At 41.1% G+C, this 23,714-nt stretch overlaps 2 protein-coding genes across 7 annotated transcripts in view; one reads left to right on the forward strand and one right to left on the reverse strand.

The window, feature by feature from the left end:
- tacc1 (transforming, acidic coiled-coil containing protein 1) overlaps positions 1–23,714 on the reverse strand; it is a 45,680-nt gene that overhangs the window by 3,986 nt on the left and 17,980 nt on the right. The window contains exons 1-9 of one of the 5 annotated variants that reach the window (XM_071495002.1): positions 21,696–22,572; positions 7,485–7,594; positions 3,994–5,353; positions 2,996–3,059; positions 2,147–2,336; positions 1,307–1,371; positions 698–829; positions 492–568; positions 316–359 (exon numbers count right to left, since the gene is read on the reverse strand). In XM_071495002.1, coding sequence (XP_071351103.1) covers positions 316–359; positions 492–568; positions 698–829; positions 1,307–1,371; positions 2,147–2,336; positions 2,996–3,059; positions 3,994–5,353; positions 7,485–7,594; positions 21,696–21,766 — 2,113 coding nt within the window. In that variant the 5' untranslated portion in view covers positions 21,767–22,572. Of the gene's footprint in view, positions 1–315; positions 360–491; positions 569–697; positions 830–1,306; positions 1,372–2,146; positions 2,337–2,995; positions 3,060–3,993; positions 5,354–7,484; positions 7,595–7,990; positions 8,616–9,159; positions 10,193–10,631; positions 10,968–21,695; positions 22,573–23,714 lie in introns of those variants that run through there. The other 4 variants (XM_071495003.1, XM_071495001.1, XM_071495006.1 and 1 more) reach the window with 4 other exon arrangements.
- On the forward strand, positions 13,491–20,728 carry aggf1 (angiogenic factor with G patch and FHA domains 1). 2 transcript variants are annotated; one of them, XM_071495008.1, is made up of 16 exons: positions 13,491–14,082; positions 14,177–14,238; positions 14,457–14,650; positions 15,608–15,707; positions 15,808–16,001; positions 16,156–16,287; positions 16,387–16,587; positions 16,774–16,843; positions 18,223–18,331; positions 18,642–18,693; positions 18,794–18,895; positions 18,976–19,141; positions 19,255–19,334; positions 19,429–19,556; positions 19,641–19,740; positions 19,856–20,728. In XM_071495008.1, the coding sequence occupies exons 3-16, from the start codon at positions 14,465–14,467 to the stop codon at positions 20,093–20,095; spliced, it is 1,860 nt and encodes a 619-aa protein (XP_071351109.1). In that variant the 5' UTR covers positions 13,491–14,082; positions 14,177–14,238; positions 14,457–14,464; the 3' UTR covers positions 20,096–20,728. The 2 variants fall into 2 exon arrangements, with proteins under 2 accessions (XP_071351109.1, XP_071351108.1); XM_071495007.1 differs by lacking the exon at positions 16,774–16,843 and adding an exon at positions 17,643–18,063 and having other exon boundaries at positions 13,492–14,082.

Here is a 23,714-nt window from a genome sequence, read left to right on the forward strand (position 1 = left end):
ACCAGACTGAAGGCAACAAGCCCCCAAGACAACCAAGAAGTGAAGACAGCTGGTGTACAGGTCTGACAAAGCTTCACCTGGGAAGATACTTGTCTGCTGATCTTTTTGGGGACTTCACGCATTAACTACTAAAGATCTGCTACCAAATATTAAAATGGTGACTTTATTTAAGTTTAAGAAAACCCATACACTCACTTTTCTGTCCCGTGAGAAATGATACACACACACACTGCTTACAGTAACCCAAGAGGTACCCTGTCTATTAATCAAACAAAACAATGTAGAAACTGCCACCACCAGGTGGCAGCAACTTACCAATCATCTGCGCAACTGTCTTCTCATATTCTGCAACAATTTTCCTGTTGAGATAAGAGCAGAAAACAGTCCTTTGTCAACTGTGCTTTTCTAAATCATTCATATTTCTCTGCATTTGCGCTGTCATGTTTTGTAAACAGGGAGCAAGGTGCAGGGGTACCGGTGAAGCCTCGTACCTCATCTCAAAAACCTCCGCTCTGCTCTCCTCGTACTTTGTCTTCCACTCATTGACCTCGATCTCTTTAGTGATGATCTGATTGGAAGACAGGGCATGCAGACACAAGACAAGAAAAATAAATGAGCTGATACATTTAGATCCAAAGAGGTTATCAGCATTAGATTGACCTCACTGGGTTTGTGGGAGTGACATACTGCACTGTACCTCTTCTCTGATCAGGGTGAGCACTGCTGCCTTGTCCATCTCACTCAGAGGTAAGTTGTCCTGGGTCAGGGTTGCTGTGTCTGTGGCATCACTGCTGGCTACCTTTGTGGTTTGGTTTATAGATATCTGACTCTGTGGAACACACAGAAAACACAGTGTGCCCTCAGTCCGACAAGATATGACCTCCTTATGTGTTGTAAACAGATCCCAGATGGCATGTCATGAATCAGTTCGTCTACTGTTTTTACTTTTCATCACAGACATTAGCACTCATGTGACATGATGTCTTTGCAGAGGGTGCACCAGAAAAACTGTTCACATTTGTGTTGACTTTATTAGTCAAACATTTGTATAACTCCACATTTGCAAATGTGGTTATCTTGGATAAATATTATGAAAGTAGAAACTATTCAAGTCATGTCAAAAATAGCTGGTGGGGCATCAGACTGCAACACAAGCCAACTGTCTCAGTATGACAAAATAAAAAAGTAGGACTCCAGTAGTGACTAAACTTATTGCCAGTTGAAATGAAAACCAGATGGTACAAAACAAGCTGGTCATGTTTAAATATTCATACTACTCCCTGCCTGTGGTTCCTATGGTACTTACTATATCGTCTTTCAGACTGCAGGTGTTCTTCTCCTCCTGGTGATCTGCAATCTTGACTTCAGGATCTTTGAGGGAAAAAATGACAAAATGTTAATTGTATTATTATCTCATATCTAATCCACAAAAAGAAGCAGATCCACTATTTGTTTGGTTTTCATTAGATTGTCTTATGTGTAATACTTGCACCACTGATGCAGACTAGTTTCACAGTTGTGGGAAGCAACTGTTCCCCAATGTAATATTTATATATTTCTTTTATCCAGGACAGGGGTTTTGCTGAGCATGCATGCTCCATTTTTCGTCCTCCTAATGTCTGACACATTCTTGGGGCATTGCAGTCTCCAAAACTCCAACGGTAGTTGCTGAGAAAATTGTGTAACTGAATCTCTCACCTTGTTTTACATTTTCCAATTCAACTGGCATCTCTCTAGGAATGCTTACTTCTCCAACACCCTGCACCATGATCTAAAATTGCCATTGATGCTGCATCTCATGCAAACCAGTATTAACTTAAAACATCACAAGTGAACTTGTAAAGGTCAGATGGAATAAAGAAACAAGATATTATGACTGTGGATAAAATAATTTGCAAATGCTTTTGGGTCACACATTCTGATCAACACACTAGTCAGAGCTCTTCCACTTAATGTCATCTTTAGCCTGGGTGCTCTTTGTGACTGTTATCTAGCACCCAGTCCAAACAAAACTTGAACTTGAGAACCTCTTGGCAACCTGCAGCATCACCCAATTGCCACTGACTTAATGAAGACCTTAAATTATAGCTGACCCCTATCAAAAAAGTCTTGACAGAGACTGTCTGAAACTGACTGAGAAACATACCATCCATAACAGATATGTCATTGATTGGGTGTTTTTTCGCAGGTGCTTTATTGCATTCAGGTTCTGATCTCTCCTCCTGGCTGTCTGTTGCCTGGCCCATGATGGCAGTGGAGGCCAACTTCTCCTCATCGGTAGCATGATGAACCCGCTGAGTGATCTCTGGGGTCTGGATCACCACCTCATCTTCCTCCTGGTGACAAGAGGGCAAGATATGACCCACATTACAATAGGTTTTATTTCATACTTCGATATGCTTACATAAAAAGTACAATATATATTACTATATATTAAGTACATATGTACCGTTGTGGATTGAAACCTTTCATAAGCAACTGTGGGTACACTACATTAATTCTGACATCCATTACTGTCCCAGCGATCCAACATTGTTTAGGTAATACATTTGCCAGGGAAGTTACAGTAAGATAACACTGAAAGCCTTGACAAATTGTGTTAAGGTATCTTAGGTACTCTAAAACAATCCAATATCTTGTTAATAGAATATCTCCTGAGAATGGAGGAGGTGATACTGTTGAGGGAATGTGGGATCAGCAGACTAATATTTGACTGCGGAGAGATAAGTCACAGATCTGCCACTGTGCCAAGCCAGCACTGCAGAGCTGCTGATGCTCCTGTCAGACAACTGTGTGTGTGTATGTGTGTGTGTGTGTGTGTGTGTGTGTGTGTGTGTGTGTGTGTGTGTGTTAAGAGGTGAGGCTAAAAGGTTGGACAGCTGCTGAATAATGGTCATTGCAGTGTCACTGCAGTAAGGTGAAACATTTCAGCTGACACAACAACACTCACACACACACACACACACACACACACACAGCAAAATACACACATTACCTGATTACACACATCAAGCACCATGGACTGGCTTTCATCATATTTCTGAAGTTTACAGGTATTCCTACAAAACAAGCACATGGTGATAATACAACAGTTAATATTGGAAAATCAGTGATCCTTCAAAAATATTATTTTATTTTCACTGTTTCTGCAATCATAAAGCTGTAAACATTTCTGTGCCTTGTTGCATTGCCCTATAGAGAGGTGCAGCGACACACATATATAACCATATCAGTGCTACCCAACTTCTAGAGGGATCACACGTCAGGACAAAATTAAAGTGCTAATGTGCGAGGGGATGGCCTTGTGAGCTGCGGCGAAACTGAGGAAGACATTCATTTCCCTCACATGCTCCTTGAAAATCAGTTCAGACATAGCACATGCCATGATGGGAGTAAAATGGGAAACAAGTGTGCATGAAAGAGAGCGTCGATAGTGAGAGTACTTACAACAGAAAACAGAGAAACTTGACTTGTTCAGATGTCCTGAGGCCAAGCGAAGTAGACGAAAGCAGAGATTGGGGGTTGTGCGACAGACACGAGGAGGAAGGATGAAGGATGAAGGGGATACAGCGAGGGATAGGGAGGGTTTTAATAAGGGAACAAAGAACAGGGGCAAGAGACAAAGGAGAGCGAGTGAGTGACTAAAGGTGTACGGCTCAGCATATTAGACACTCAGCAGACAGTTTTAAGTTTGAGCATAAACACAAGATGCCAACAGCCCTTGAAAAGCTGAAACCAGTGTGAACACTGCAGCTATAAGCACTTTTAACAGCCTAGCCTATTTATAACCTGTTTGGGAATTGCATCAGTGGTTAGTGTGGAGTGTTTAGTGTTTGGCACTTGTTCAAAATATTGTTTGGTATCCGTCCAGACACTCTCAGCTGAAAACTGAATTCAGATTTTTTTAACATTTCTAACATCTGGGGCAAAAAAGGTAGTTTGCAAACATGAGGATGGGAATTTGAGCTCAAGGCCATTTTTCTGTAGACTTACGTGATTGTCCTCTCTTTGCCTTTCTTGGGAATCTGCCTCACTTTTTTCTCACCAGACGAGTGTCCTGCTTTCTGTTTGCCTCCATCTTTTACTTTTTTCTCAGGCTGAGTGGTGCTACTGGACGAGTCCTCAGTGCTGAAGCTTTTGGAAGGTTTAAAAGGGTCCATAGAGTCATCAAAATTGTCTGGGTCGAAGCTGTAGGTGCCCTTAGGGAGCACTGGGGAGGTACTCATCTTATTATTGCTACCAAATGGATTAAAGTTTGGGTCATCCCACTGACTGGGATCAAAGTTATATGTTCCTGTCTTAGGAATAGGGACATCGTCAAGGTTCATAGGTGCAGAAGAGTCTGAAACTGGCACAGAAGTTTTTGGAAGAGGATCTGAAACAGTTTCTGAAATTGATTGGGAAATTGGTTCTGGTACTGGTTCAGAAACTGGCTCTGACACTGTGGGTTCTGGTGCAGGTTTGCTAGAAGTCTCTGGTCCTTTGGGCCTCTGTTTCTTAGCTGCAAGTTTGCTGATTGTCTTTTTTCCACCAGATTTCCTCGGAGGTGGTTTGCTGACTGTCCCCTCGTCCAGACCAAACTCCAGCATCACAGGTTTCGCCTCTGATGAAGACTCCGTCACCTCTGCGTCTGCTGGAGCGGCTGAGCTGGCCTCACAGACAGGCAATGAGCAACCAAGTGGCTCAAGTCTGGGTTGGGAGTTTGAACCGCAAGGTGGAGGAGAGTTTTGGATTTTTGATCCACCACTGGTAAAGGGGTTAAAACTGGCATCCAGCTGGTCAGGGTCGAAGCTGTATGTGGCCGTGGGAACAGGAATTTCTTGTTCCTCATTTGTTTGAGAAAGCTCATTCATCGAGGCCTTCATTTTCAGAGATGGAGGCTTAGATTTGCTGGTTTTAGTCTTTCGAGTAGGTTCTGTTTGGTTGGGAAGGCCATTGCACTCTGGTTCTGAGACCGCAAGAGGTTTTTCCTCAGGGGGTTCCAGAGCTTGGACTGGTGCAGGTTCACTGCTCTGTACTGAGTCTGGCTCTGGGGTTGGAGCAGGAGCCGGAGCCAGATCTGGGACAGCATCTTCAACTAGGACTGGGACTGAGACTTGGGATGGCTCAGAGGATGGAGCTGTGCACTTAGCCACTTCAGGAGTTTCCTTCATTGAGGATGAATCAGGAACAGGCACAGAGCCCAAAGCTTCTGGAAGATTCTCTGCTTGTTCTGCTTCTAGCGTCTGCATGTCTATTTCCAGTGGACCACCCATGTGGACCGCAGGATCATCCTGACCCATGTTGTGGCTGAGCAAAGTATCCTGATCCCTGACAGGAGCAGTCACTATCAGGTGCTCCTCCTGATCAAAATCTGAAGAAGAAATGAGAGAAAAAAGCCAGAATTAGCCCTAAAAATACATGTACATATTCAAAATGCAACAATTAAAACTGCACACACACTTGTGCTTCAATCTCTCCAATCAAATGTAAACCCAGATGAAGGTAATATCTGATTGGCTCTCTGAAAGCAGGTTACTAGCCAGCCAACTGTTCCAATTGCTGCTGTTGCCATGGTGATGTCTTGCTATGAGGGCCATCACATTTAAACCAAGAAGTGAACTAGAAAATACACCTAAAAATGCAAAATGGTTCATTTTGTGTTGCGTGTTGAGGACAACAGGGTCCTGTGGCTGCGGTGTGGTGTTATTATTACCTTCAGGGCCCCTTCTGACACATCAACATATTTCAGTAAGCCTGTCATACTCGCCATATTCATGTAATATTATGTTGCTAGGAGACTAGCACAGCCTGCTGTGTTTCTACCTGCTTCCATTCACATTAGCATGTTGCCCGAGTATCATTTTCAAAGTGTTCCTGCCATCCAACGTGCCCATGCAAACATGTCCACATGCATATTCAGTGCAATCTCCCTTTGTTCTTTCACTCCTGTGTTTGTAAAAAAGCAGAACATGTCACAGCAAAGATAAAGCTCACTCATCTGCACTGCCTGTGTGCAATACACAAATCCTGTTGTCTAATTTGATTAGTAAGATTAACTGTTTTGCATCTGTTCACCATTTTGTTAAGATATTTTTTGTCGTGATTTTTTATGAGCAAACAGCTCACAACTACATATTTGTGCATAGCTGTTGTTTCATTATCTTGATCTTTTTCTCAGTTTCTTTGGAAAACAAATCACTGTAAGTATCTAGTTGTTAATGTGATCAGTTTAAGGTTTGGGGTCTTTCTGTCACGTCTTCAACTATCTATTAAATATTTATAAAGCGTCATCATGTGTAGACTGACTCTCGTGTAGTAGTGGAGACTTTGGATGGGCACAGACAAACACAGCCATCAGCATGTTTACATTCAGAGAGGTTTCTAGAGGCTCTTCAGCTCCTGTCTGCCAGGATTCAAACTTCCTCCTCCAACAGCTGCAGGAAGGGCTTTTTGTGGTTGAAACAAAAGTGAACTCACTTCATTCTGGTTGACGTTTGCAACGTACACGTTTGTAAAACGTTGCTGGAACTTTTTTTACCGGAAGGTTTTAATCCTACCAAAACAGCAGCAGCTTCACATCAATACATGGTCTTCAAAAAAATCCTCCTTAAAAGGAGAGCTGCATATAGTGTCTGCCTGATACCAAGCTTTGTTCAGACACTCCCCTCATTGTGACCTCTATCAGTGACCAATACAAAACAGGGCAAATCAAAGCTTTTGTTGAACCTGTTGAATTCCAGAGCAAAGGCCATTCCCACACTCTGCTATAGACTCCTCCTCTTAGTACTCAAATGACAATGACAGTTCCTCCGCCATTGTCACACCCAAAATCCCTAGTCAGTGTGCATACCAGCTTACATACTAAGCATGCAGGACCGCTTAGGTATTAGGTAGGTACCTGTAATAAAACACTGCATTGTGCATTTGATTGCATATAATACGTAAGAAATCTAAAACTTGTCATTGTATGCTTTGTAAAAAACAAACAAACAAGTAAATTCTTATCTAAAGCTGAAATGCAGTAGGTGGGTACATTCCTGAGACATCAGACTGCATATGTATCCAATTACTCTGGCATGGTGAACTCGATACGCCAATGCACACAGTTCACACACAGTAGTGGAATTCATACATGCCTAAATTATCATTTTAACATATAAATATTTAGTTGACACATTTTAGACGCGTTCCTTTTTTTTTTTTTTTTTTACCTCTGTTGACTGTGAAGACAAACACATGCACACGTGTGATGTCTGTGTATGTGTGCAACATCAAAAGACTTGTTTCCATGGCAACTTCAAGGAGGGACACTCTGTTAGGTTATGTGTGCTGCGTACTTGAAAAGGCATTTCTTCTGTTTTGTTCAGTATCTGTAATGTTAATCAGAACCCTCAGTTACCCCGAGGTCTTACTGTAGCATGTTTACGTCTGGGGCAACTTATGTCTGCTGTCTCCCCTTCTCTTTCTCAGTCTGTTTGTTATTTGTTCAGCAGTGGTCTCACCTGTTTTGTCTGCATCAGTGTTGTTGTTCTCCAGCTCTCCTGGGATGGGTGGAGGAGCTCGGACGGGAGTTGCTGCTTCAGGAGTGTCAAAATGACCCTCTGAGTCAGAGCTGTGGTAGTCAGATAGAAACACAGAGAGAGAGAGAGAGAGAGAGAGAGAGAGAGAGAGAGAGGAGCATGAACTTTCCAAACATTCAAAAGCTGAGAGAGGAGGACAGAAAAATCCTTATATAACTGAGGAGTGATCATATTACAAATACTCAAAACAGGAGCTATGAAGCCCAAACGCAAAAGGGTGAGCTCTAAATAAACCTGAATAAAACAGAACTGCTTTAACAGCATTAAAGTGTGAAATATATGCAAGTATATGGACAAATCTTATTCTTTAGGGCTGATCCATCACAAATCTATTAAATCGTACAATTATATTATTTGATCCCAGATACTGTAGGATTCATGGCACCATGGCTTATGACCCTAAAAAGCAAATGTGTCTGTTCACAAACCCTCATCACAGGTTGTAGTCCGACTGAAGAGTGGCCTTCCCTTCTTCGGTTGTTTCAGTTGAATAGAGGAACAAAGAAGTAAAACTATCCAGTGTTACATCAATAAAATGTAGAACAAATACATCTTGCATGCACACAGAATTATCCTCCCAACCTCACATGCTGGATCACAGTGATCTAAGGGATGTTGCCATAAACCTGTCAATATGTTTTGCATGTAAACCTGAAATGTACTGAATGTAATCATATACACAATTAATATATTTAGTTTTAAGTATCATGTGCAACATTGTACCAATATGATCTAATTCATGCAAGACCGCAGAAGACATATAGAGGAAGAGGAAGTGGGGCAGCTTACTATTTCCTGTTGCTGCACAGCCCGAATTATAAGACTGTATCTAACAAAGACACAAATGGTGTATTCATTTTAAATAAAGATGGGAGCACTGCACCTGAATACGGTTTGCAACATATAGTACACGGACCCTTTTCCACACCAACTTGTGATTCCAGCATTGCAGTGTGATGGCATTCAATTTGATCTGATCACTTCAGGAAGCTACATCACACCCTAGCAGACACTGACATTACTGATCTGCAGAGATAGTAAACAAATAAACCAACATGGAAGACTTAACACTCCAAGGTAGTGATAAAGTATCAGGTCAATACAATGTTAAAGTGAGGTAGATGTGAATCTTTGTGTCTACCTGGAACAATGACTAAGATGACATTGTTATCAAAGCAGACATGAGGAGCAGAGACACGAACGCTTGGAGCATGTGTCATCTTTGTGTGTTTGCAGTAATTACATCATTAAACTAAACTGTACCTGACTGCAGTGCTGGAATGTGTGCTCTTTTTTGTAAAGCCACAGTAATGAGGACATTGTGTTCAAACACTGTCACAGCCACACCAAAAATTGTGTCAGCGCTGCATGACAACATAACGCATTTCTGCGGGCAAAGTTGGGACAACAGATATGTTTTTCTCCTCTTCTCCTCTGTCCATTTCATCCAACTTCCATAGAAATCCCTCAGCCTGACAGGTAGACTTATAAACAGATACACACAACCACGCACACATATGTGAAAATGCCCTCTTCTCCAGTCCAGACAGTGTGAATCACAGTGTCAGTAGTCTCCAGGCTCCAGCACAACACTTGCCTGCAGCCTTGAGATCTCTCCTCCTCCTCCTCTTCCTCCCCTCTCTCTCCACGTTGCTCCCTCTCCTCACTGGGCTCCTGCCCCTCTTCATCCTCCTCTTCTCCCTCTCCCCCTCGCACAGCCGTCCACGTCCATTTGGCCCATGACACAGGTGACAGCCAGGACATCACTCCTCTTTCCACGGGGCTCCTCAACCCTCTGTTGAATTACGGACGGCAAGGGCTGCTTTCCAGCGCTGGACTGATCCTTTTTCTGTGTGTTTCTTCCTCAGATTTCCACCCTGCCAACAGCTCTCACATCTTTCCACAGAGCTTCCCTCTTCACATGAGCACCCAGCTTCTCATGAACGGAAGGAGACATTTCTTTCTCCTTCTTCTATTTTCTCAGTCTAAAAATCACAAAGATTACTTCGTCGTCTTCTTCTCTTCTCTTTTCTTTTTCCAGTCACGCTCCCTCTCCCTTCTGCCTCTGTGGCAGAATACCACCGCTCTGATCAGCTGGTTTCCAAAATGCTGTTCTCACTCTCTCCTCTTCTGAACCCCCTCCAACCTCTCCCCTCCGCATCAGGCCAGTCCACTGACAGAAAACGCAGAGGTGGGGAAGGCAGGAAGCTTGAATGCAGCTTTTCAGTGCTCAGCTAAATGAGTTCCCCTGTGGTTGGAGAATGGTACTTCCCTGTCAGGCCGCTCTTCTACTCTGAAGCAGAAGGAGGGAGTCAGAAAACAAACACAGAGGGAGGAGGAGGTGGAGGAGGAGCTGAACTGTTGGGGCTCCACATTTCATAGCCCAGAGAGCGGTTAGGAATGTGGGGCCGGATCTTAAAGCCTTCTTTGCTCCCTTAGGCTGTTCAACAGTTAACTGTTTCTCCCATCCAGTGGCAGGCATGCATGACCAGGGAAACCAGTTCTGTTGGGTAGCCTCAGGTTATCTACCTGCATGGATTCAATGTGTCTGAGGTAGTAGTTCAGACCAGTGAAGTGACAGGCAACCATGGTCTTTTAATGCCATTAATGGCTGGTAGCAACCCATTGTAGCATCTGACACAGCTACATAATTAATGTCACCAAGTACATTGTAAGGAAAACGGGCATGACATCCTTCACAATGTGTGCCTGAAACACCTCAGCAGCATGAGAAACTCGTGCCGCTAAAAAAAACCCAAAGCCACCCACTAGTGTCAACAGAGGACTCTCTGTGTAAACCAAGAGATACTATCATACAAAGAATAAACACCTAACGGAAAAAGACTCAGAAGCAGCATAATCACAACATAACCACAACCATAAGTACTGCTTTAATGGTGGTTTGTATTTGAGTAAAAGCCAATTAGCAGCAGTTATCAGCTATAAAGTAAATCTACCAACCACCCTTTTAAATTCAAAGCCAAAAGGAAACACATATGAGAGCTCCAAAGTGGACACAACTTCCATGCCTTTAAGAATAGGTTCAATCCTATAATAATACTCACATACCCATGTGAACACTCACAAAGATATTGTTCACAGTAATTACTCCTCCTGTTCATGCTGGCTGTAAAGATATCCCCTGTTAATGCTATTCCACTGTAAAAGATCCACAGTCATACAGGGACAAAATGCATAGTCCAAAGATAAACCAAAGCAAACATAACAATTCAGCGGCTGCAGTTAGTCAAAGGGCATCTTTAGAAGTTACACTCTTATTAGTACAAAAATATGACCTCTTTTTGCCTCTGTGCCTAGTTTGCAGCTTAGCAAGGGCACACTATGCAGGGCAAAAGAAAGGGGGAATTTGGCTTTACAGCCAGGTTGTGACAACATGATCAAATCTGAATGATTTATTATGTCAAAGTAATCAATCTCATAAATTATGACACAGGCAAACCATAATGACAAAGAGGAAAATGCCTTACAAGTTGAAATCAACTGACAGGGATTTAAGAGACTTGCACAGTACACTTTACATCAAAAATTACCTTGAAAATAGCCGAGATCTCCCATGTTTGGAGCAGTATTTGCAATAGTTATTTACTTACTCTGAGTGTTTTTCAAGTACACCTGTACAGTATATCTGATGTTTTTATGCTGCAGTTCTTGTCGTACATTAGTAATATACATCATCTGTGAATTCCTTTCTAATATTGTGCTCCAGTGCCAGAAACACAAGGTTTGGCTCGGCCACACAGCAGCTAAACTCCTCCCTACTTCCCATCGAGGAGCAGAGACACATGTGCCTCAGTCGGCTTCAGAGTTTCCACATTTGAAAGAGTGGAGTTTGCCCCCTGCCCACTTATTTTCAGTCTGCGTCTGCTGGAACTTGTGGACCTGTGTTGTGTGTGTGCGTTGGTGATCCTAGCATACATTGATCACGTGTAGGTAGTAGTTAAGGGGTATTTCAAACAGATTATCACTGAAGCATGAAGATCAATCTGTGCCTTTGATCAGAGGTTTTACCATCTCTTTCTTGTCTGTAAAATGTTTGCTCACAAAAGGTTTTGAAGTTCCTGAGCCACACTGGAGACCCACAGTAGCTCAGGCTTATAAGAAAAAAGAGTACTATCTTCCATTGTGTTATGAGTGGTAATACTGGTCGATGATCCTTGATCAACAGTTAGGTCTTATGTGATTAACAGATAAAGCTACAGCCAGATGAGAAACCATAAAGGGAAGGTGTGATAGTGGTGTGGTACATCTGAGGAAAAAAAAAAAAAAAGTTGATGTCTAAAAGTTGAAAAAGCATTTAAGACTTTGTTACCATGGACTCATTGTTTACTCCAAATGATTCTCTGCGCCAGTGGTGAAGGGGCAGTGAAAACTCATTGTAACCAAGGATTGGTAGGTTACATAAGAAAACATTCCTATTACCATCCCAACATGAACTCATAACTCTTCACTGCTCAAAATCAAGCTCAGGCATAATACTGAACCAAATGCCATTGTTTTGTCTTGTCCTTTTCCCAAACTGCCAGTCGTACTCACAGACGACTGGTGCTTTTCTAGTCTAAAAATGGCATCAATAAACATTTGTAGGTAGAGTCAGGCAGCTATGTGTGTCTCCAGATAAAATACCAACCCATTCCTAGAGGCTGCTCTACCATCACCACCACCACCACCATCACCACCACAGCCATACCAGGGCTCCTGCCAAGAAGTCTGACACTGCACTGAAATCCAAACACAAGGACTCGGATTTCAAACAAAGTGGGAGGAACCTGAAAGGCATTGTTGAGAAAGTCCCTAAAACTAAAGGAAAAACAATCTGGCTTCCACAACTTATTGTGGAGTTTTTCTCAGTTCACAGCAATTCAGAATCTACCTGTCTCAGTACAAATTTGACCAACAAGATATTTATGTTTTGTCTTGGTATGATTGTGATTAACATCCAGTAGCAATATTTTTCCCACAAGACTGTTCTGTAACTTCACAGCTCATGTGAACTGAACTGACAGAGCGCAAGGATAAAATGTGCTTAATAGTACATTTACATTGTGTCTACAGTATAATACTTTATAATACATTCTTGCCATAAATAGACCATGTGTTTCAATTGTAGAGGACAATGGTGGAGCCACAGTATTACATAACAGCCCTTCCTCTGGAGCCCGAAATAAGTGCAGACACACAGAGATGGCCTGGTCTTGGCAAGTGTCAGCAAGCTATCTGAATGTGTCAGACGTTCCCCTAGAATTAATGAATCTAAAAAGAATTGGGGAGAGGTTGAAGAGAGATGATGAGGAAGTCAAAATGTGACCAGATGAATAGTTATGTGTGTGACTGAGGAACAGAAAAGGACAAGTGGAGCAAGGGTCATTACCAGAAATGATGTGTGCAAAACTAGCTGTACTGTAGTAGTCCTCACTTCTGCCTTATTATAACAATGAGGGAATCTAACATATCAGCCCCCAAACAGCAAATTTTAAAAGCTAAGAAGAACACAAACTGAACAATGTGAGACAAACATCCATCAACCAGCAGCAAAACCTACTAGTAGGTAGCAGCTAACTGTTTAGCTGTGACTTTAATTTATGACTGCATCCTGCCAGAAATGAGTGTGAACACCTTTTCCAGGCCTGAGCACACGTCCTAATAGGCAAGCGTCCCTCCTAGTTCTACTCTGAGCTGTTTGATAACTTAATCAGTGTTGCATTGACATCTAGTGGTCAGAGACGGTAATAACACTTGGACAGTGTACCTTGATAAGAAATAACCATTACACAAAATGCTGTTTACATATATTGATATCATTAAAAATCATCAGTTACTCACCTAGCAATGTTTATATGTAAACCTAAAATAATGATATGACATCTGTTATGTGAAAGACTTGTGAACAGTACAAACCTCATTCATATTCAACGTGTTTACAATTGCACAGAAAAAAATATTTGTATTGTGATGACATGTGCAATTTATATGTTACTTATACAATGCATTCAAGTATGCAGGCCCATTCATATTTATATAACTCAGGCATTATTCATAACACACACTATTGCACACTGACCAATTGCACAAGTGCAAATTAATATAAACTATACGATTCACTTCCACTGTATTTAGGCTATAGTTCAGCTAATACACAAACTTAATGAGTCTTTGTTCAAAATGCTCAGTGCTGTACCATTTACCCACACATGGTGGCTCGTTTTAGTTTTTTGTGTCACTTCCGGGCTCAGTCGTGAGCCATCAAAAACACAGATCAAATTCCTGTTACGGCACTTCAATAAAAGGAAAGGTAAAAGATAAAAGCAGAGAGTTTCTGGTTTATTGGTTATTATTAAAAGACTGTGATCTTGGCTCACCGTTAGGCGGCGGTAAAGAGGTCGCACAGAGGGAAAAGGAAGTCCGCCAAACCTAAAGAAGAAGTACTTCCGCTGTGACGCGTTAACTTGTAGCTTGTAGTAAATGGCGGTCGTGAACAGGGTGGACTGTAAACATTTCCACGGTTATAACTCTACCTGTCTAATTATCTTCAAAACATGTTCTCGACTGTGACGGAAATGCAGGGTGGTTACAAGATGTTTATTTTCAACTTTCAGGTTGGTTCATGTGCCGTGCTGACAGGAAATACACTGCCAAAGAGGAGAAAACGAAACAAACGGTAAGCAGAGCAATGAAATGTCAGCACAGTTAGTGTTAATAAACATGTCCCTTTGTCCACATTGCTGTAGGGCTTTAATGAACATTTCTCATTTCAATATCTGTGTGCTAACCCAGTTAACCGGTGCCATATATCCAGCAGTCGACATTAGCAGATAGATGAGCCAGCTGTCGCTATGATCTCTACCCTTCCGTGAATAACTTTCAAACTTTTAATAGTTGAGCTGATGGAGAATGAAGATGGAGACGGCGACAAAGAGCCTGAGGTAGCTGAGCTGCGGCTGAAAGTAGACTCGCTGAAGCAGGAGCTCAAAGAGTGCAGGGCCGAGCTGGTGAAGTTACAGAAGCAGCTGAACCACTCTGAAAGACTGCAGAGGAGCACAGAGGGCTACAATGAAGACCTGAGGAAACAGGTCAGCCCCTGCACACATTTCAGTCCACCACAGAGTGGTTGTTTAGATGAGAGGATATGTATCTTCTCTACATAAAGATATTTGTTTATATGGTACAGCCTTATTTCGGTGTTGATATAGGCAGCTAAACGTTAGTCTGAATGGGTCTGTCAGAACTCTTCTTTTACACTATGTCTCAACTATTTCAAAAATTGATACTGCAGCTATCGACAATAATTATTGGTCAATCTGACAAGTTATTTTTCAAATATGTGATTAATTGTTTGTTCTGTAAAACATCAGAAAATAGTCAAGAAAAAAAGACTATCACAATATCCTAGAATCCAAGGTGACATCAACAAAAGTCCTTAAAATAATCAATCAGCAAATCCTCACATTTAAAACATGTATGATCAGAGAATATTTTTGGCCTTTTTTGCTTGAAAAAACAATTAATTGATTATCAATATAGTTGAGACTAATTTATTAATCAAATAATCGTTACAGCTGTGATTGAATAATAATAAAATGATATTTAGATGATAAAACATTTAGCTTTATTCACCCAGAGGGAAATCTTGGATCCCTTGATGCTTGACATGCCATCACACTCCCGATGATTCTTGTGAAAAGTATTGTCATGACACTGCTGTCAAATACTACAGGGTTTCCCCCAGGAAACTGTTTAGTGGAGGTGGTAAGGCACCCAGACCCTAACGCATCTCACCTTGAGATCACCAACAGGCTGCAGCCTAATGACCTAATAATTACATAAAATCTGTGGCATTTGTGTTAGATAGAATCTCTGCTCATTTTCTCTAATGGTTAATGTTTTATTTCATAAAAGTCTGTTAATTTTATACAATGTGTAAAGTGGAGGTGGTCTTTATCTTAGGCAGGGTGGTTCACCTCCAGAAAACCCTGAAATAAATAAATAATGTTATTGTGATTGAATTCTTTTGAAATGCATTGTTTCAGGTTGAACAGCTGAGTGCAGAGATTCATGAACGGAAGAAGAAAGATAAAGACAGAGTCAACCGTGAAACCCAAACGGAAGAAAACGTATGGACGGAAACTGGTGTGTTACTTTTGTATGTATATTAATAACATTAGATGATGATATCAGTTTGTCAGAAAGTGAGAAAAATGTTTGCGCATTTTTTGATATTTCCATCCAGAATATTACAACTACTACTATGGAAACTACTATCAGAACCCTGAGGCAGCAGATACTCAGGAAGGCCCAAACTTAGCAGCAGCAGCAGTGGATGGAGCTGATGGCAGTGATGCTGCAGAGAATTCAACAACAAACGAAGCAGCAGCTGCAGAGGAGTCAGGTCAACCTGACAGCAGTGTTACAGTCACAACAGAGGTCAGCTTTCATTAATAGTTAGCTATGTTAAAAAGTTACTAGAAACAGGGGTGCCATTGGAAATATTTGGTGTGTTTACTATATGAATGTATGGATGGTACAACTATTTGATTAATTTTAGTATGAGATAAATAGATGATGTTGTCTGTTCCAGGAGGGTGATGCAGGATCCATAGCTGATATGTTGAGGGCCACTGCTGAAGAGGCTATGACACAGACTGGGTTTGTCTTTGATGAGACAACAGGGATGTACTATGATCACAGCACAGGCTTCTACTACGACTCGGTTCGTCAGCCGCTTTTCTGTAAAACTTTTTTTTGACAGCCATTATGTACCAGTCATTTGATCTTGTGTTTACATGATTTTTTTTTTCCTCTTCCTCAGGCCAGTCAATTGTACTACGATGCCAACACAGGCATTTACTACTACTATGATGCAGAGAGTGGACGATACCAGTTTCATTCCAGAATTGAGGTGCCTGCTGCACAGACTGGTGCAGAGTCCTGCCCGGACAAAAACGCTGCTGAAAAGAAAGGCAAGAAGTTCAAGAAAGGGGTCAAGAAAACATCACACCAGAATGATATGGTATGTAACAACATCTTATATTGATATATGGCACAGATTCATTTTGTTCTTTGTGGCTGACAACTGGCTTTTGACTTTGTAGTTTCCCTTAAAAATTGTCTTGACTTTGTTGGTCTCAGTCTTCAAACACTTGCTTTTTGTATTGATTTTAGACTAGTTCACTGAAAGGCTATTCCTCTGATCTAGGTGCAAGAGGTGACTAGCTCATTGGCTAAAATGAAGATTTCCTCTTACTGGAAAACAGCTTCCCACAGAGGTACACTTTTAATACCAACATGCAAAGCATTTGAAAATATTTGTAGTTATTCTTAACCAGGGACTTTGCTGAATAGCTTCTGCCATCACAAAGGTTCATTTACATGTTACATTAACAAAATAAATCACTTATACAGTTTTAGGCAAAGCCGCAGCTGTCATTCATACAAACTACACCTTTTATAGCAGTTAAATGTGATGTGACCATTTACACTCCATCATTAATGCCTGTGTTACCAGAAATCAGAAGCCTCATGCTTGTAGATGGGTTGTAAAACTTTTCTATAGCAGGAGGAAACTCGCTGTAGAGTTACAATGTTCTATTTTGCCACTGGGTTGGGGCTATATCAAGGTCTTAACAGATCAACCTTCAAAACAATCATTAATCATGACAAAACTAGAAAAGTAAAGTCCAACTTGAAAATAGATGAAATTTAACAAGAAAGTATTCAATAATGTTCTGTAGGCTGTTTCAGACACATTAGTGTTATCTAATCACTGTTTGCATGTTTGAAGAGATCATTACTTGCTCTGTACGGTGTTATAAACCTTGAATGACTCAAGATTTCACCTGTGTGTGTATAAATCTGGGTGCAAACTAGTATTTGGATGACTGAGGATGTTCCTGTTTAACCTGAAGTAACTTGATGGAGGTCTGTGGTGAATTGTCTTTGAAGACTGAGACCATATGTGTAAGAACACGATGCCAAAAGACATCGGCTACAGTACAAAGCCATCCAGCCTGCTGTCACTGAACATCACTGGAGGTGGTAATCACACCATTCTATGTCTGACGGCAGGAGCTCATATCTGATGATATAAAGTTGGAAGAAGAAGAAACTGACTGGGTTGAACTGCAAACATCTAAGAGGACCACAGAATCACGAAAACTGAAGCGAAGGTCTCGCAGTGCAGATTTGGCTCCACGTCGGGAGGAGAAAGACAAATCTTCATCAAAGAAGAAGAAGCAGAAAAACGGTTCACACCATGATGATAAGGGAAGATCAAAGAAGAAAAGGAAAAAGTCAAAATCTGGAAAACAGAAGAAGAAAAAGAGTCAGGCTCGGAGCGATGATTCAGAGGGGAATAGTGAACCAGAGGAGGGTGAGATCACAGAGTCGGAGAAAGAAGAGTGTGAATCTACTCCTTCGTTCTCATCATCTTCAAGCTCCCCCTCTAAAGAAAGCCCAGAATCAGAGATGGAGACTCAGAGTCAGGAAGGTGAGAGGAAAAAATGTGCCTGGACTTGGCACACGTGCTGTTTGTTCTTTAGGAAATTTGTTTTAGCTGGTAGTAATTTATTGTTTCACTGGTTCCTAGCACTCTTTCTAAGAACATCATGCCATGTCTTTGCTGTTTTTGGGTGTATTTTTCTTGCAGTCAAAGACCTTTGGCCGCCCTGTGTGAGAGTGACAGTGGTGAGGTCTCCAGTGCTGCAGGTGGGCACTCTGTTCATCATCACAGCTGACTCTCCAGCCACCATAGGCAGGTTAGTGTCATTTTCTTTGTTGTCATGTGGCAACATGAGTTCCATTTCAGCAAAAGTTTTATACTTTCATCACAAGGACTTTAAGTTGTGTATATATGGTTGAGGTATGGGGGAATTGTTAGTGCTGAGGCTGCAAAACTGAGCTGCTATAGTTCTGTACGTGGCTTTAAGAATTACAAAATACACCTTCTTTGGGAGCGCTATGGGTGGTCGTCTCACTTAGTGAAAATATGAACATTTGATTTCCCTGTATGTCACAATAATGGCTCATGGGGCCTCTTGATGCCAACACGTTGTCTTGCTGTTGCAGAGAGAAAGATATGGATCATGCAATCCGAATACCAGAGATGGGAGTCAGCAAGGTAACCCATTTCACTTTTATATTTCTTCAGGGATCTAAAGGATTTATTTGTATAATGCAGGGTAATATTACGTGTTTAACCGTAAACTGTTTGGTTCCAGTTCCATGCAGAGGTGTACTTTGACCAGGAGCAGCAGAGCTACATGCTGGTGGACCAGGGAAGCCAGAACGGAACAGTCATCAATGGCAACCGAATCTTACAGGTCAACATTTTGTCTCAGTCTGCTTCCTCAGGAGAACTTTAAGTTAGCAATGACTTTATCGATGAATATTTCTTCTGCAGCCCAAAGCCAAATGTGAGCCACATGCACTGATGCACGGTGATGAGGTGAAGATGGCAGAGACTGTACTCTCTTTCCACATCCACTCAGGCACCGATACCTGTGATGGTTGTGAGCCTGGTCAGGTGATGGCTCACCTCAGCAAGCACAGGAGAGAGGAGAAGACAGGTGAGTAACCTCAAGAGGAGACCCATCCACAGAAAAACAAGGGCAATGTTTTTGGTATCAGTTCATGAAGTAGCAGTGATATACTAAGCTTTACTCTTCTTTTTTTCCCAAAGGCCTTGCTCTCACTAAGGAGGATAAAGAAGCACTGAGACAGAAGGAGCTGAAGCAGATGAAGGCCAAATATGGCCTGCAGGTGAGTGTCATCAGGACTAGCAGCAGACGGTTTTAGTTTAAACCCTCTTCTTCTCTTTTTGCTGTCAGTCACCTCTGTGCTTTTCTGTAAACAGAGCAGTGAGTATGAAGAGGCCAAAGCCCTTAAGAACCCCAGATACAAGGACCGGGCAGAGTCTCGACGACAGACAGTTGGCAGTGAGGGGGTTTTCCAACGAGATGATGCACCGGCTTCTGTTCATGAGTAAGTCTTACCTTTAACTGTTGCTAACGGATTGGAAATAATGGCTGCATGTGGTAATCATACATTATGTTCTTCCTCACAAAGGGAGATCAGCGAAGTCAATAAAGGACGGAAGATGTTGGAAAAGATGGGCTGGAAGAAAGGAGAGGGACTGGGCAAAGAGGGAACTGGAATGAAAGCACCGGTGAGCCTATTTTACAAGCTGGAGATGTCTTATGGGCACATCTGTTTATGTGTAGATGAACTCTGAAGCGACAAAATGATTACATTTTCTTTTTTTCTCATTCCTTTCCCCACAGATTGAACTGAAAATCAGAAAGTCCCAGTCAGGTTTGGGGGCCGGTGCTGCCATGTCTCTAGACAGCGTCTCCATAACTAGATCAAAGTCTCAGAAGAACTGGGAGAAAGCCAGAGAGAGATTTGCTGATTCATGCCAGCCTGACATGTTGGCAAACAAAACACAGAACAAGTCACCCAAAGCCTGGGTCAGAGCAGAAGAGACTGAGACCACAAACACACAAACTGACAGCCAAAGTTAGGGCTAAGTGCGGGTACATATATGTATTGTGGATATTAAGAGCTACGTGTTATTGTTACTAAGTTTATACTTTAGTATGTTGGCTGAGGATCCCAGCAACAAACTAAACCTAAACTGATTTTCTCATAGTACCACATTGTTCTGAGGAGAACAGAATCTGACCACAGTGTTAATTTTGGCACCTGAGTTAAATGTAATAAGAGTCATTTGATGAAAATATGTATAAGTTTTAGACGAATTTTTGTCATTTGATTTTTGTTGACTGACTTAGTCCAATTTTAGTCAACAAAAACTAAAGGCGTTTTAGTCTGGTTTTCATCAGTGCCTCAGTTTCATTTATTTCATACATTTTACATTTTTATGTCATCATGTCAAGAGTTTTGAGGCAAGAGGTGTTGCCATCTTTGTGTACAGTTACCATGATTACAGGTGGCAGCAGTTTTTAAATAAATGGTGGGGCAACTGGTCAAGAGGCAAAATCTTCTTCTGAACAAGATATATGTTGGGCAGTGGAGGAAACTTTTGCTAATCAGGAGCTACAGTGTGTGGATCCAAAGGTGCATGCAGGTTGTTAAAACATGTCCATTCCTCTGTCTTTAATTATCACCCATCTGTTAATAAAAGTTGAAATACATTTCGTTAGAGTTCTCGTTTTCAAAGCTAAATTATTTAGTTTTAGTCTTAGTTTTCATCATGAAAAATAGGTCATGAATATTTTTTGTCTCAGTTTTCGTTGACAAAATTAACACTAATGACCACAAGTATTGTGCCACCATGATTTTAACACTGAATAATAAGTGAATAATGTGGGCTGTTTACTGTCCACAATGCTAGAAGCAGAGTTACTGAAAGATTAAACTGATTGTTTCACAGTCAGTGTGTCTGTAGTCCAAACTACAGAGGGCACATCTACCACTGCCTCTCAGAACAAAGAGGACATGGTTCGCCTCAAGCAAATATTGACGCAGTGAAGCTATATTTCTCACGAGATCATACTGTGATGACACGACTGCTGATCAGTTCAGACAGCCACATAAACTGATGATGTTAAACCAGTCACAACTGTTTGGTGTAACACTGTCCCTGCCCCCACACCCCCTTTTTTTTTTAATACCATTGCTCATTGAAGTTTGAATATGCTCAACATTTTCATTCTATTTGATTTACTGCTTCTGATGTAAGATCAGATCCTTTATTATATTCATTGGTGTGTTTACTCAAAAGCCCACAGACACACACACGCACTCACTTGTGTAAAGCCAGTGAGCAAAGATATTTTACAGTTCGTCTGTTTGCAGCCTTATCTGTGGATTCATTTTGAGGGTGTGTGAATATTTGCATGTGTATGCAAGGGTACACATGAACAGAGGGCAGTCTCACACGAAATGGAAAAAGAGTGTGTAGTGCAGCCACAGGTCCATTATTGTAGTTTACATTACAGTTAGTTCTATGCATTAATATAACCGCATACGACTTCACTAACATTGACCTGAAATGTAAGCAACACATGTTTTAGCTCAACACGTTAAAGACTAAACAATGGTAGATTTTCTGTAATGCCCCATCACATTTTCATTAAACAGGTGACTGGATTGACTCACATGATACTGTTGGTGTGACTCTTTAAGCTGGCTTGCCTGCCGCTCTTCTTCTGACTTATAGTGCCACCCATTTTGATCTTCCTCTCTCCAGTCAGTGGATAGACGCAGTCACCAGTACATGAGTGTATCTCCCTTAGCAAGTAGGCATACTCCCCTGAAACTGTTGAGTGGATAGCAGTGGTTCTCTGCTGTCAGATTCCTTCCTCTCTACAGGTAGGTCCTCTTGTCCCTCCCCTCTCACGTCTCCTCCCTCAAACTACTTCCAAACATACAGTTGCTGATACTGGAGTATAATAAAATTGGAGCAATCGGCTTGTTTCTTCTGTGCCGCGGTTGTATTGGGTAGAAAGTCTCAGCCATAAAAAGATGTTGTGAGTCATGAGATAAAGTGTGAGTTCATTCTTGTGTGAGGATGTGGCTTAGGGCTTTTGAGAGATCTGGCTTGACCAGTTCCTGACACTGTGAGAGCATTCAGAGGAACACTGGGCCACTGTTCTTTCAAGTGCATTCATAATGTAATTTTTTTTCAGAAGTGGTGCAAAATGTGAAGTGATTCTTAGTGCTTTAGGACAAAATCAGCTGATTTCAGTTCTATGAATTGCCTGCTGCAAGATAAAAGAAACTAATTCTTTCATGTTTTGCAGGGCATGCTAAAGTACATTTTTCCAAATATTAAAATGGACACAAGAATTTATTGAAGTTATATAATCTGTGCAGTATAAGCAGTAAAAGTGAATGTTGATCTTACAGGTGGTACATTTTCACTTTTCTTGCAGTGAGAAAATGTGACTATTCCTGAGGTGACAGTTTTTTTCCTGGATTGCGCTCTCACAGGCAAGTGGTAACAAGTCCTCTTTGAGTCTTAGTTTGGAGCTGAAACTGAATCGGGTCATGTGACAGACAAGAAATAGTTTTCATATTCCCCTAAGAAAACGGAAAGAGGTGATTTTGTTATTACACCACATCACTATTGTAGTAGGCTAAATATTTATTTTGGAAAATGTTGGTGTGAAGCCAGGGTGTGAATACCTCCATATTACCAAGTTGGTTTATTCAAACAGAATTAGAGAAGCCACGAGTGATGAAAGATGTATCCAAGTGGAACATACAGTATGTACACAGTTGCTAAAACTTGCTATTGCAGTGTCTGACACTCTTAAAGACACCCTGTTCTCCACCCTGTTTGGCTTTGAGAAAAACACAAGGTCAAAGGTCAAGGAGCAAGAAAAGGTCATCTGCTCTTACATACCACACATACATAAACCTAACCACACAGACCTGTGAAAAGACAGTATGCGTGTTGCGTGCTGCATTTTTACATAAGACAAAGAAGGAAGCATCTCATACATGCAGATAACAGATGTATGTCTTTACAGCGATGTGTTACAGGTATTCAGATGAGATTTAAGGCCTCACCCCCGATCTAGTCAGAAGTTACTGATGAAAGAAAAAATTATTATTTTTTGCCATAATTTGTATCTTTCCATGTAGACGGCCATCAGATCACTAAGGTAATTTAAGATAAAATGCTTATGTTACATTCAGTATATTGTAAAACTATTAATGTACACTAAGATATTTTTACAATAGACAGTTGAAAAGACTTGAACTGCCCTTTGCAGGCAAGTTTGACGAGTTGTACCTCATTACAAAACAGTACAAGGGATGGGCTGTTTGTGTGTGTGTGCATGTTTGTACACATTTATATTACAGATATTTCCTATGAATTAATCTTCAAAGCTGTGATGATTTAATCTTGATGCATTAAACATATGAAATATAGTAATAAAAGTGAAAAACACCTCATGTCATGATCATAGCTATTGATTGATCATCAATAGATATGTAGAAATTATCAAACAAGTAACAAATAAGCACAATAACTAATTTAATCAAAATTATCAAATAGACAAATAACTTATGAGAATAAATAGTCAATAGTTTATAAATATATAAATTAATAAGTAAATCGTCAATCTGAAATATTTCAGAAATATTTTTTACAGGTTGGTGCAAAAG

Source organism: Trachinotus anak, unplaced genomic scaffold (genome assembly GCF_046630095.1).
Source record: "Trachinotus anak isolate AG129_WGS33_773 ecotype Australia unplaced genomic scaffold, CSIRO_AGI_Tana_v1 ptg000013l, whole genome shotgun sequence".
NCBI classification, from domain to species: Eukaryota; Metazoa; Chordata; class Actinopteri; order Carangiformes; family Carangidae; genus Trachinotus; species Trachinotus anak.